The sequence below is a fragment of the Monodelphis domestica genome, chromosome 2 (assembly GCF_027887165.1).
Source record: "Monodelphis domestica isolate mMonDom1 chromosome 2, mMonDom1.pri, whole genome shotgun sequence".
NCBI classification, from domain to species: Eukaryota; Metazoa; Chordata; class Mammalia; order Didelphimorphia; family Didelphidae; genus Monodelphis; species Monodelphis domestica.
The window spans coordinates 134,087,502-134,101,904 of record NC_077228.1 but is presented as its reverse complement, the minus strand read 5'-3'; the positions used below and the strand labels follow the sequence as shown (position 1 = coordinate 134,101,904).

Here is a 14,403-nt window from a genome sequence, read left to right as displayed (position 1 = left end):
TGATACACTGTGGTACAATCGAATGTAATGAACTTCTCCATATGCAGTGAGCATGAGCAACCCAGAGGGATCTATGAGAAAGAACACTATCCACATTCAAAGGAAACGCTGTGGGAGTAAAAACACCGAAGAAAAACAACTGCTTGAATACATGGGTCAAAGGGATATGGTTGGAGATGTGGACTCTAAATGAACATCCTGGTGCAAACAACAACATGGAAATAGATTCTGAAAAAGGATACAAGTAATACCCAGTGGAATTGCGTGTCTGCGGCAGGAAGGGTGGGTGGAGGGTAGGGAGGGAAATAATGTGATTATTGTAACCAAGGAATAATGTTCTAAATTGACTAAATAAATAAATTCAAATTAAAAAAAAATAGAATATTTTCCCGGGAGTTATTACATGGTTCCTGTTCTCTCCTTCCCCACTTCCCACAGCTGACGAGCAATTCCACTGGTTTATACATATCTTATTCTTAGTATCAATTCTAAGACAGAAGAGTGGAAAAACCAGAGGACATTTTGTATACTTTAATACTAATAATTTGTATCCTCTAATAATAATGATATAGGTAGACTGTATTAAGTTCTAGTCAGTCTGGTCCCTGTTACCTCAGAGGCAGACATGGCCAGATCTCTCTGTCTCTCTCTCAATAAAGTATTACATTTTAAGTGATGGTTCTCCCTGGTCTCCCCAGACCCCAAAGCTTGTACTTGTTCCTTGTTCCTGTGAGTATCTACTCTGAAGGGAATCTCAGGCGAGCAGTTTCAGACTGAATAGTGGACCCTAGGGTAAAGACAATCCACTTGAGGTGGACGCTAAGCCCAAGCCGATTGACTCTTTAGCACAGTAGGCAGTGTGTCAGTCTTGAAACCTGAAGGTTCGATCCTCGGAAGGAGGGTATGATATACTGGGAGGCTTCTGGAGACAAGAAGAGTCTTGTCTAGGCTACAGGTTTGGAGTTTCTAGATTCCATATTGACACTTTGATATTTTCAAGATCTCCTCAATTTCCACTTCACACAGTTCCAAGGCAGAAGAGCAGAAGGGGCAAGGCAATGGGGGTTGAGTGACTTGCCCAGGGTCACAGTGCTAGAAGTCATTGCAGGTGTTTAGTGAGTGCTTGTTGATCACTCATCTACCGTTAGAACTGGCATAAGAGAGCATCTGATCCAACTCTTTGATTTTACAGATAAGCAAACTGAGATCCAGAGAAGTTGAAAGATTTACCTCCTATTCCTCAAAGAGTAAAGTGGCAAAAGAACTCAGGTTCAGAAGAATTCAGCCTTAGGACTTGTTATCAGAAGAATAGGGTGTGTCAGTTTCCTGGTACTAAATGGGTGCCTCCCAGAGCCAGAGGAAGTGAGAATTTAAATCTGAGCTAGTCTTTATTCATAGATTGCACAACAAGGCAGTAGGAGCTGGTCTGCCCCTCCAAGGTTGCCTGAGCTCACCATGAATTTTGCACCTGTGTGTGTGTGTGTGTGTGTGTTGTGTGTTCATTCCAGCCCTGCAAGTTCATGCCCTCTTTTAGTATTCCCGGAGGATGTCCTAGCCTAAGCCTGGGTTCTGTCCTGGTCTCTGCCTCTCCTCAAGCCAGTTAAACATGGAGATGGTTTCTGAATCACATTCTGCACCAGGGCTGATGCCTCCTTTCATCCAATCAGTGCATTGCAGGAAAGCCTCCCTTTGGTGATGACAGGGCAGAAGCTGCACATCTCTACTCAGGCAAATGGAACAAATTTTGCACAGAAACCTGCTGGTCTAGCATTTATCTGGCTGACTGTAGCAGTCTCTATAACAAAATGTTTATCAGAATCAGCTTGCCACAAAAGCAAGACGGAGTACCAAGAACTCTAGAACTGACTGTAGCAGTCTCTATAACAAAATGTTTATCAGAATCAGCTTGCCACAAAAGCAAGACGGAGTACCAAGAACTCTAGAACTGAAGTCACAGAACTTGGATTCAAGCAGTGGCTCTTTTGCTCCCTTGTTGGATGAACCTCCCCCACACTTCTGCCTCAGTCTCTCTGTCTCTCCCTCTCTCTCTCTGTCTCAGTCTCTGTTTCTCTCTCTCTCTCACACATACACACACACATACATACATACACTTTCTCCCACCCTCATCCTCTTTCTGTCTCCTTCCCTCTTTCTTTTTCTCTCTGTCTCTGTCTGTCTTCCTCTCCCTTTATTTTCTATCCTAAAATCAAAATACTAAGTATCAGTTCCAAAGCAGAAAAGCAGTAAGAGTCAAGGAAATTAGGGTTGTGACTTGTCCAGGATCACACAGCTAGGAAGTGTCTGAGGCTAGATTTGAACCTCTCATCTTCAGGCTCTTTACACTAAGCCACCTAGCTGTCCCAGACCTTGGTCTCTTAATTGCTGTGACCATCTGTTTCTTTAAGTGACTCTCTATCTTCTAAGCCACTTAGCTGTCCCTGACTTTGTTCTAATTTCTCTGGCCATCCATTTCTTTAACTGTAAAATAGGAAAGACAGAAGCAGCCATAGTTCAGCAGTTAAGGGCAATGGGCCTGGACTCAGGAAGACTTGAGTTTAGATCCAGCCTCAGCCACTTACTTACTAGCTGTGTGACCCTGGGCAAGTCACTTAACCTCTGCCTGACAAAGGAATCCATTGGATCCATAGAACAAAATGGCAAGCCACTCCAGTATCCTTGCTAAGAAAGCCCCACAGATAACTGCAGTCCATGAAGTCAGAGTTGGACACAACTAAACAATAAAATAAAGGTGACACTATTTGTAATATTTACTCAACAAGATGGAGGACATCAGAAAGCTTGTCTTCAGGCCAACTAAGACTGATCATTTCATTTGTAGATGAGATTGCTGGTATGGGTAAATAACAAAACCCCAGAATCTTCCAGATAAATGATTTATTTAGCAGGGTGTGTGGTTGCAAAACAAACTAGGTTCAAGGCTCTTCATAGCTAAGAACACCATTTTTGGTTTTTAGCCCAATTAATATACAGTTTGAAGAAAATGAAAAACAGGAGCAAAGGGCTAAAACCTGTTTTTTGTTTTTTAAGTACTTACCTTCTGTCTTAGAATCAATGTGTTTTGGTTCGAAGACAGAAGAGAGTCTGGACAATTGGAGGAAGGGATCTAGAGATAACAGGTGACAATGAAGGTTAACTCAAGGGGGCTGGGGGACACTGAGGAGAGAAGGAAAAGGGGACAGTTTTGTAACATTCTTTAAACTGGATGACTCAGAGGAGGGGACCATAATCTTGTTAACTTCTCCAAATTCATGTGATTTTGAGACAACTTCACAAAAGGTAGATAAAGGCAACAAGGAGTAACTAGTGCTATTTGAATATTACTCTGGGAAGAGAACAACAAATAGACAATAAAATACAACTGTCAGCACTTTTAGGATGCTTTCTCATGGCTGACGACAATAGAGCTATAACTTTTGGATTCAATCCCTCAATACAGTGTCTGGATGAAAAATGGCACTTAAGAAGATGAAGTTGGATCAGATCAAGTACAAACAGAAGTCTGGGCTGGAACAACACAAAATTTTTTTTAAACCTTTACATTCTGTCTTACAATCAATACTGCGTATTAGTTCCAAGGCAATAGAACAGTAAGGGCTAGGAAATGGGGATTAAGTGACTTGCCCAAAGTCCCACAACAAGTGTCTGAGGCCAGATTTGAACCTAGGACCTCCTATCTCTAGGCCTGGCTCTCAGTTCACTGAAAATACCCAGCTGCTCTTAGCAAGACAGTTTTGAAAGCTTTAAGGGAGCAAGTTTGAAGATCACTCAGAGGGTAAGATGCTAAACCACTGTGGGGGAAAATCAAGATGCTATCATTAGGAGAAAAAAGGGATTTGAAAAGAAGACATCAGCAACTACTGAACCATCTATCTATGTTCTCATTAATCAGTTGATCAACACACATTTATTAAATGGCTACTATATGCCAAGCATTGTGCTATGTGCTGGAGAAACAAACAAAAAGTTAAGTAGTTCCTGCCCTCAGATAAGTCACATTATATCAAGAGACCAATATTTATGAGAATGATCCCTGTATCTGTGAATCAAGGAAATTTTTAATGAAAACATCAGACAAGGAAGAGTCCTTTGCAGATGATTTTTAGAGCAGACTATATCTTCATTGTCACACAGTGGTCTGAAGTGCAGAGAAGAGACAATATTTTTTTTTTAATGCATTTGATGGATTATCTGGATGGCTCAGGGGATAGAGACTCAGGCCTGGAGATGGAAGGTCTTGTGTTCAAATCTGATCTCAGACACTTCCTAGCTGTATGACCCATTTAAACCCAATTGCCTGGCCCTTACCACTCTCCTACCTTGGAACCAATACATAGTATCAATTCTAAGAGAGGCAAAAGAATGGTAAGGTTCAGAAATAGGGTTAAGTTCCTTCTCTCCAGGCCTGGCTCTCTATCCAGTGAGCCACCTAGCTGTCCCAAGGCCCTTACCTTTTTTTTAATGAAAAAAAAATTTTTAATAAATTTTTTTTGTTTAAAATTTAAAAAATGCACTTAACAGAACAAAGTTTACATTAAAGATTTTCTTCTGACAAGATACCTCCCACGCAGTCAGTTAACAAGCATTTATTAAGCACCAATTATGTGCCAGGCATTAGGTTAAGCACAGGAGTATACAAAGAAAAAGAACAGTAAAGATGAGAATAGGTTACCGGCTGGAAGGGATCTCAGAGGCTATCCAGCACAACCTTCTCATTTTACATATGAGGAAACATCTGGCCTAAGCAAGTTGTGTAAGTTTATTTGAGTAATGAGCAGCAGGATTTGAACCCATTTCCTTTGATTCCAAAGTCAGCCTTCTCTATACTTTATCTAAAGATCAAAGAGTTCCAAGCATAAAACAGAGATCTAGCCAAAGATACCTGCCATGATCATGAAGAACATCCCCCAAAGTCCAGAGGCAGGATAGCAAGCAACTCCATACTCACTGAGGTCTTCTAGATACCATGGGTTGAGATGATAACATATAAATGGTATCAGGCTATATAATGAATACTACGGGGGCTCAGCCTCAGGACACACACAATAAAAGCCACTTAACCCAAGTCACTTAACCCCTACTGCCTGGCCCTTACCATTCTTCTGCCTCTTTTAGAATTGATACTGTGGATTGGTTCCAAGGCAGAAGAGTGGTAAGGGTCAGGCAATGGGGTTAAGTGACTTGCCCAAGGTCACGTAGCTAGGAAGTGCCTGAGACCCAGATTTGATCCCAGGTCCTCCAAAATATACAATAAATTGATGAAAGTAATGTTCATTATTCAAACTATAACATGCATCAGAATGGGCGATCCATTGAATTGGGTCATTAGTACATGTATAATACTGTAAGAGGCTGATGAGTGGTTCAGGTGCTGGTGTTCCAAAGTTGAGCATGACTGAATGACAGAACAAGAACTCATACAGTACTTAGAAAGAGCTCACTGTCTATATAGAACATTTATTTTGCATATGGACTCTGAAGATTGCCAGTAAGCTTAGCCTAGAAGTAAACTGCCTAGAACAAGAAAATGCTAGATTGTCTTTGGGTAACTGTTTTGTACTTTCAATGATTCCAGCTGTCTTTTGATATACTTCCCTGTCCTTAGTACCCCAAATGGTCTATAAGTTCTCCAAGATCTACTGTTCTTTGGAGAATCATCTAGTGTGGTGAATTTTCCCAGGGATTCTTCCCTGGAGCCCCAGGGTGTTGACTCGGTTTTTGGTGCTTGGCTCTGTGATAGTAGCCAATAACTGGACCTATCTCTCCTTATTAAAGACTTAATTTTTCTGACTACTTTAGTAGTTCTGTGTTATTTCCAAGTTAACATGGATGATCACTCAAAACCAATTTCCATGGCATTCATTTTTGTGAATAATCTTGGCATGGGCAAACTATTATCAGGGAAATTCCTTTGCTCCCTTACACCCTCTGATTCCCAACCCAAAACATCTGACCCTGAGAGGATTACTTCCTTTGATTGTCCCATTGATTTGAGATGGACAAAGGACCTTATCCATTTGTCCTCCAAAAGCCAAGAACCACCCCCAAGCCTTCCTACAAACCTCCTCCCCAATCCCTAGTCCCAGAGTCAAGTCCTTACTGCAGTAAAAGAATACAAAACCCCCAGAATTGAGGCATTCTGAGAGCAACCCTCCAGGTTGCTCCACTTATGCTATTTTGCTGTCCTCCTGAGGAGCAACTCTTCCACCCATATTGTTCCACCTAGGAGGCAGGCTTCCACCTATGCTGCCTCCTGGTCAGATTCAACATTACTTTCCAAATTAATAAATTTCTCTTTATTTTTAAGCCAAGTTTTGGAGTCTTGCATTCTTGCAAAAGGTATCCTTCCTTAGCCTCAGGGGTTTACCTCTGAACCCCACAACAGTCTTATAAAACCAAAACTCCAAATCATATACCCAACAAGTGATAAATCATGTGTTCTTCTGCTTTTCTACCATGAGATCCATTTTTCTTAGCATCATTCCTGTTTCAGTGATGCTATATGGTTGTAAATCCTGGGACATTATTATCACCAAAGAATCCAAATTATAGGGCTATTGGTGGCCATGAGGTAGTAAGTAGCAGAGGCAGAATTTGAACCCATACCCTGATTCTAAATCTAGTGATCTTGCCACTAATATCCCAATAGAGAAAGGTCCTTAAAGGATGAAGTAGAAAGCAAGGCAGAGAAAAATAGTGACTAGAAAGCATTAGGGTTGAGTTTACTAAGGGGCACAGTAGATAGCTGCTGGTATGGTCAGCAGCAATTTATCCCCCACTGATCTCCAGGATTCTGTTACAGGTTAGATAGCTAATTGGAGACCCAGAGGGAGGGTGGGTGGGCAGGGGCCTCCCAAGGGGCATAAAAGGCATGGTGAACCCTGTAGGGATGCATGGCAGCCTTAAGGCTAAGGGAAGAAGATAGTGGTTTGGAGAGCTGAAATTGGGAACCTTTCTAGAATGAAAAGCAGAACCACCTCTTCCAGACTCTCTACTATCTACTATCAGCTTGAGGGGTACAGCCCAAATGCCCTATGCTGATTGTAGGAACAATCCTTATTGTTAAGGATCATTCTTTGTAGTTTCAGAAAACTTTTTCATGACTTTGCCTTCCTTTCTCAAACTGGCAAAGTCCATAATGTAGGTCAGAGATGCCTGATCAACCACTGAATTCTGGAGTAAGGACCATTCATAACAACCAGAATAAAAGGCTAATCTGTTTCATTCCTAAGAGGGCCTCAGCAAGGTTACCACAGTTACCACAGCTATGTTTTGGGGGGAAATGAGAAAATGGAGCAAGAGAAAGGCACAGAAGAATGATCTTGAAGGATTTCCCCGAATTCCTCATTCAGTCCTGGAAAATGGAATGTTGAAGAATAATTTAAAAATGGAAGGGATTCAGACCCTAGGTGATATCCCCATTGGGAAGTGTTGTAAGCAAATAAACTATTTATCAATATTATCTAACGTAACTATTAGGTTCAGGTATGATGTTTAGGGCCAGTAAACTGGTTTGGGGAAGGGTAGTCAAATATATATATATATATATATATATACTGGACAGGTGGATTTAATACATACAGAAAAGGTGGAAAGGGGATTTGGGGTTTTCTAATCTAATTTACTCTATCCCCACCAGATCTAATAATCCCTGCAAAGGGATTTCTTAGAAATTCCCTACTCTATTTTTCCCTAACACAAATTTACAATCCCTAATCTTAACTCTCACTTATACCCCTCTTTGATAGAATTAAGGAAAAGAATCCTGTGTCAGGATTTGCTAAACCCAGGGAAGGTCTTAGATCCAAAAGGATTCAGACTTGATCTCACGGTCTTGTAGCTGGATCAGGTTCTCCAGGGATAGTCTCGATGTAAAACAGCTAACCAGAAAATCAGGAAACCAGGGAAAAGGATAGACTCCAAGAAAACTACAGCAGGTACCTCCAGAGATCCCCAACTGTCTTTCTCCCAGCTTAAACCTCTTCCAAAGTTCTAGAATCTTCCTACTGGTCATGCCACTTACCTGCAAAATCTCACTACTTTCCTTACAAGAGAAGGCAGAATATGCCCAGGGACCAGCTAGTCTGCTGGCCTGGAGGATGATGAGTTTGGGAACTAGGAACCTTGGCAAAAGAGGCAACAGTAGAGAGAAGCCTTGGAGTCTGGGAAAGTGGGAGGGATCATTGAAAACTAGTCCTTGGATTATCTCTCGTGGCCCAGATTTATTTCCATTTAAAGTACTGGCTTTCATTGAAGAAACAAAGCACTCTCTCAACCAACAGAGATGAATGAAATTTACAGATAAGGAAACTGAGGTCCAAAGAGCGATTCAGTGATGAGCCCTACTAGTCAGGGATAGAGATGGGACTAGATTCAGTATTCCCTAGTCTTCCTGCCCTGGTTCCATTGCTCCTCAAATATTTGTTGATGTTCCTTTTTCTCCAGACTTTGACCCACCACAGGGTATCCCAAACCTCTGAGTAGCTCCCTAGCCTAGCTCTTAGTCGGTTTCCCCCTGGTTAATGTCGACTGTGTTGATGCAAAGGAGAGATAACAGCCTGGCTAGCCCTGGAAAGTCTTGCTCTGGATGTGCGGAGGAAAAATAGATAATCTGTGTTCCAGGCCTCCTAGAATCCAGGGTCCCTCAAGGGACAAGTACTTTACAAAGAAGAGTAACGCCAGTTCCTGCTGCAGAGTAAGCAGGCCAGATGTTGGAAAAAGCTGAACTCTGGTTGGCAGCTTTCTACTGGGGCAGCTGACGTCCCTTTCGGGCTTCCCATCTCCTTCCGCTTGGATTCTCTTCCATCCATCTCTCAGGGAGCAGAGCCTACACCCTGCCGCCCCGCCCTCTCTGTGCACTTTGCTAATTTCTCAGGGCAGTTAACAGGGCTTTTGACTTAATAGTGTTAGCTAACAGTGAGGGCCAGGACAAGCCCTAGCATGGATGGATAATTTAATTCATTTCAATCCATTCCAATTCAATCCAACCACCATTTAATAACAAGTATGTATAGTATGCAGATTCCGGGGTTAGGCACAGGGGGAATACCAACTAGAGATATAAACTAGAATACCGATGGACCTCTCTTAGCACTTACTCTTTAATTAAGGCTTTGCTGGAGGACGGAGGGGTTCGGGTCCCGTCTCCCTGCTTTACCAGTCCCCTCTCCCGCCCCCCTCATCTGGCCAGGACTCTGCCTACCGTGGGTCTCTTCCAAACGATGCCTTGAGTTTTGCTCGAGTACGGCCCCAGTTCCTTGAACCCCAGGGAAGATCCAATTGCTGGGAAGTGAGGGTCCTGGAAGAGTTTGCCCTCCTCAAGGCACTCGCTGAGAAGTGTCTCATAGTCCTGGTTGAGGTACTTGACCGCCTGCTCATGAGTGCCCAGGCCGGCCGCCGCCTCTCGATCTCTCACCACTTTGGCTGCGATGCCCGACATGGCTCCGGTCTTGGGCGGCTGCCACGGCCTGGGAAATGGGGCTCAGAAAGCGCAGGGGAAGCTCAGAGGGAGAAGGAGGCTGCAGGAGGGAGGCGCAGGGGTACACTGGAGCTGGGGCTGCTAGGGTGCGTACGGATGGGGTGAGTCACCCAGAGAGGGAAGAGCACCTCCAGCTCACCCGCCGCAGAGGGCTGGGTGTGGCTTTGTCTTCTAACTCCGCTCCGCTCTGCAACCGGACTCCCGGCCCAAAGGCATTGGGGGAGGAGCCAAGGCCCACGGACCGGCCTCTCCACCGACTGTGCTGCCCTCTGCGGGCAGCCTGGGCTCGAGCTCGCACGGAGCACGGAGCACCGACCCTTCCACCCCCCCAGCCTGCTTCCCATCGCTTGGGAAGTTGCTCTCCAACCCCCAGGCCCACTGGGGTCCTCCACTGAGTTAGGGAAAGGTCATGCAGTATTAAGAGCACTGGACCTGGAGTCAAAGAGACCTAAATTCAAATCCTACGGGCTGCTTGACCCAGGGCAAGTTATTTAACCTACCTTTGCCGCAGTTTCTTCATCTGTAAAATGGAACTAATAATAACACCTCTCAGAGATGATGTGTGAATAAAATGAGATTATATTTGTAAAATATGTTGCACACCTTAAAATGCTATAATTTAAATGCTTGCTGTTATTGTTTTTAATAATACATATCTAAGGTAGTGGGGTCCATGGAATTTAATTTGCATATATATGTTAAATGAAAATATATGTAAATATAAAATCTCTATATAAAATATATATGAATTTATGCATGTACAATAAATATATGTATATTATACTATATAATTATATGCCATGTAATTAATGATACACTATAAGTCATATAATAATATACTATAATATATAATTATATAAGCACATACCATTATTATAATATGACATAAATATATAATAGTACACATAACATGTATGTTATAATGTATAATTATATAATATGACTATGTATGATATAATATAAATGGACCATATGTCAACATAATTTATTTCCTTTGTAATCCATGTAGTTGACTTTATGCATTTAAAAGCTATATTCTGAGAATGGAGTCCGAAGGATGCAAGAGTATGCTGAAGCCAGCTCTAACTAGCTGCTGTTAAATTTCCTGGTTGAGCATTTATACCTAAGAGATAGGGAAAACTACAAATCAGAGCTTGATTTATTGTTTGGTTTTGACTTAAGAAAGTGATGGAGAAAATATTAATAATAAAGATTAATTTTTTAAATGTGTAATGCTTACATTCCTTCTCACTTCCTCCAGTGGGTTATTAAAATTTTAACAGCACATTCTGGGGGTCATGACACAAAATGAGGTTAAAAACTCCTGCTTTAAAGTTGGCAAAGTACTTTGAATATATAATGCCACTGATGGATGAGTGCTTGATTTAGAGGGAAGAAAACCCAAGTTTCCATCTTACCAGAAGATACTACTATACAGCTCAGTAGGCTTTCACTAGAGAAACAAAACAAAACAAAAAATCTAAAGGAACAATGATAAGACTCATTGAATTTTATAAATGAGGAAATCAAAGTCCCAGGGATAAAGTGACATGTCCAAGGTCACATAGCTAGTTACTGAGAGTTGTAAAGGTTAAAATTAATGGTTGGATGATGATTATATGAAATTATGTGATCACCAGTATTTATTTTATTTTGAGTCAGAAATTTATTTACAAATATTTACAAATAGAGAGAAAACAATAAAGAAGAGAAATGTGAGGGGGAATAGAGAAGTTATCTATCCTATCAATGTAAATGTTTTTCTCCAGATCTGCCTAATCCAGGTAGGGATTAATTAGCTCTCAACCAGGAAAACCACACAGCCTCCTCCAAGATGGAAACTAGTCTCTCCAGAAGCTAGGAAAGGGGTCAGCTCTTTACTCACCCAACGAAGTAGTCCAAGAGTCAGAGTCCAAGTAGAAGCTGAGCTCTGAGCCCACAAGCAGTAGTCTCCACTATCTAAGACTATCACTATCTCCAGAAGACAATCTCTTCAGACTATCTTCTCAAAGACAATCTGCTCTGAGAGAGTTCCAGGCTTGCATTTATGGTGACTTCTTGTCCCTTCCCCTTTTCACAGGGGCCAATCACAGTTTCCAAATTGTCTAACTCTGCAGTGTCTGTGGGATCAACCTTCTCAAGAATTCACAGCTAAGGTTGTGAAATGTCTAAATCTCACCTAGTACTAAGTAGGGTGTTCCATCTTTTGTTGATTCAATTTAAAAGTAGACAAAGGAGAGTTAATCCTATCTTCAGTCTAGTGAGTTACTGAGTAGGGGTACTTAAGTTATTGTTAACCAGTGTTAACTCAAAATAGACAAAGAGAATAAAGGATTCCCTTTCACAAGTATAAACTCAAAGAGAACAAAGAATTCCCTTTTACAGAGTGGGGACTAAATCTTGCATGTCCTGCCAAGTGCTGAGCTGTCTCTCCACTGCAGAGGCTGCACTGCTCCATAAACATTTGCTGTGAGGCATCATAGGCTTGGACATGAGATCAGGATGGTCAGGGTTCAAATAATCTCAGAAACTACCTGAGCAAGTCAATCTTTCTTAACTTTGCTTTCCTTATTTGTAACATGAGCCTCTAAGATTCTACCCATCTCGAAGTCTATAAACCATTTTTTGAGCTCCACAATGATCCTGTAAGGTAGGTGCTATTTTAAAATTCTCCATTTTACAGAGGAGGAAACTGGGGCATAGAAAAATTAAATGATTTGCCTAGGATTACATGGTCTGTAAGTATCTGAAGTGAAATTTCAATCCAGGTTTTCCTGATTCCAAGTATAGCCCTCTGTCAACTATGGTGGTCTGTGGCTCTGGTGCTCTATTTTTTTTTTTTAATGCTACTCATATATTTGGGGCCATGGAATGTGTGCTGGCTCTAGTGTAAAAAAATCTGGTTGTACATCTTAGTTTTTACCTTAAGGATCAGTGCCATGGGATCATAGATTTAGATCTGAGAAGAACTTTTGAGATCTTCCAGTCCAGAGGTAGCAAAATACTGCCCGAATCATGTTAAAATTTAATTGGAGGGGAAAGGAACATTAAGATCGATTAGTGGATTGAAAGCCAAACCTGGAAATTGGAAGTCCTGGGTTCAGATTTGACCTCAGATTCTTCCTGGCTGCGTGTCCCAGGAAAAATCACTTAACCCCCATTGTCTATCCCTTTCTTATCTTCTGCTTTGGAACCAATAAATAGTATTGGTTCTAAGATGGAAGGTAAGGGTTTAACAAAATTTAATTGGGAATGTTAAAAATATAAATTAAAATACAGTAAAGCATAGATTCCCTTATCTCTTAAAACTGGATTAATGTGTAGCCCATAAGAATTATTATGTATGGTTATTGGCCCTCTTCTCTATTTGAGTTCGATACATTGATCTAGTGGTCTAACCTCCTCATTTTATGTGGATGCATCCTGTGCTCCTCTCACTGACCACCAATGAAAGAGGTGCCCCTTCCAGAAGTGTGGTGGGGGCTGGAAAAATGGCCTCAGGTGGCTGCATGGGGCCTGTGGGCAGTAGTTTGGGGACCCCTGAACTTAAGTATCTGATTCAGGATTTGAACCTAACCAAGTCTTCCTGACTCCAACTAAATTAGTACTCTGAGTGTTACACCAGTGATTCTCAACTTTGTTGTTCTGCAAACCTCTTTCAACAGCAAAAATAAAAGTATTGTGAACCTTGAGAATAATTTATTCTCCCCCAGTTCTTCTAATACACTTTTAAATTTATTCATTGTTGTTATTTTGGTGTATGGAGCACAAATTGTCCTTTTTCCTCTCTGTCCTTCTTCCCAGCCTATACCTCATTTCAGGGGTCCAGAAGTTACCTGTTTACCATTCTCATCTAGAGCTAAAGGAAGCTCTTCTTAAAGTTGTGTGTGTGAGGAACCCAAAACAAGTAATACCAGTCAGTTTTAAACAAATTGGGGTTGGAAACTCCAACTCATTGCATCTGTCCTCAAAAAAGCTCATTCTGTGATTTCAGAAAAATCTGGAAAGACCTACATGAAAAATGCCACCTACTTCCAAAGAAAGAACCAATTTATTCACAGATAGACTAAGACATATTATATTTCATTTTGTTTCTTCATTTGAGTATTCTTTCACAAAATGACTAATATGGAAAAATATTTAAATTATTTCACATGTAAAATCTGTATCAGATTACTCATCACCTCAGGGAGGATAGAAGAGAAGGAGGAGGAGGCGGGAGGAGGAAAGATTTGGCTTAAATTTAAAAAAACCCAAAAGATTAAAAGTTTTTTTTTTTTCATGTAACTGGGGGGGGGGGGGGTGAATGAAAAAGTTCATTCTCTTTGGAAACTAGCTTCCACTCTCATTTCTATTAAAAACTCCCAAATGGAGATACTCTCTAAGGACCCTTCCTGCTTTGTGTTCCTCCAATCAAAATGATCTTCCTTATCTTAGAACTTTGGAAGTATTTTGTACTTCCTTTATTCCCTAATCTTCTATCTTACAGACTAGTGAGTGCATAATGAATGCATATTTGTGAAACTTCTTTCTTCCTTTAGGTCATATGCCCCACAAAGTCAGGATGAAGACAGACAGTCCAGAATGCAATCATAAAGTGTTTAATTTGTAGTTTTAAACTAACTTGCCCCATCCAATGATCCCTTTATGTAGCATGAATGCTTTTCTCTGACACACCCTGGGGCCTTTAAATAACTAAGCTCTGGGAAATTGGAGACATGACAAGCCAGGAGGGGAGGAATGAATTCCTCTCTCCTTTCCCATTGTCTACTCTCTTTCATTGTAAGCACAGCATCTAAGAGGAAGTAGGCATATGTGGTTCCACTTAAACTTTTACTCGAGAAAGCCGATCCCTGGGGCAGAGAAGAAACCAAACTATGCAGAGGAAAAGTTCCAGAATCCGGCTG

The 14,403-nt window shown here is 41.4% G+C and overlaps 1 protein-coding gene across 1 annotated transcript in view; it reads right to left on the bottom strand.

Annotated features, from left to right (window-relative positions):
* Positions 1-9,705, bottom strand: part of CAPN2 (calpain 2) — a 98,683-nt gene extending 88,978 nt beyond the window's left edge. The window contains exon 1 of the mRNA XM_001367778.5: positions 9,221-9,705. Coding sequence (XP_001367815.3) covers positions 9,221-9,457 — 237 coding nt within the window. The 5' untranslated portion in view covers positions 9,458-9,705. The remainder of the gene's footprint in view (positions 1-9,220) is intronic.
* Between the last annotated feature and the right edge of the window lie 4,698 nt (positions 9,706-14,403).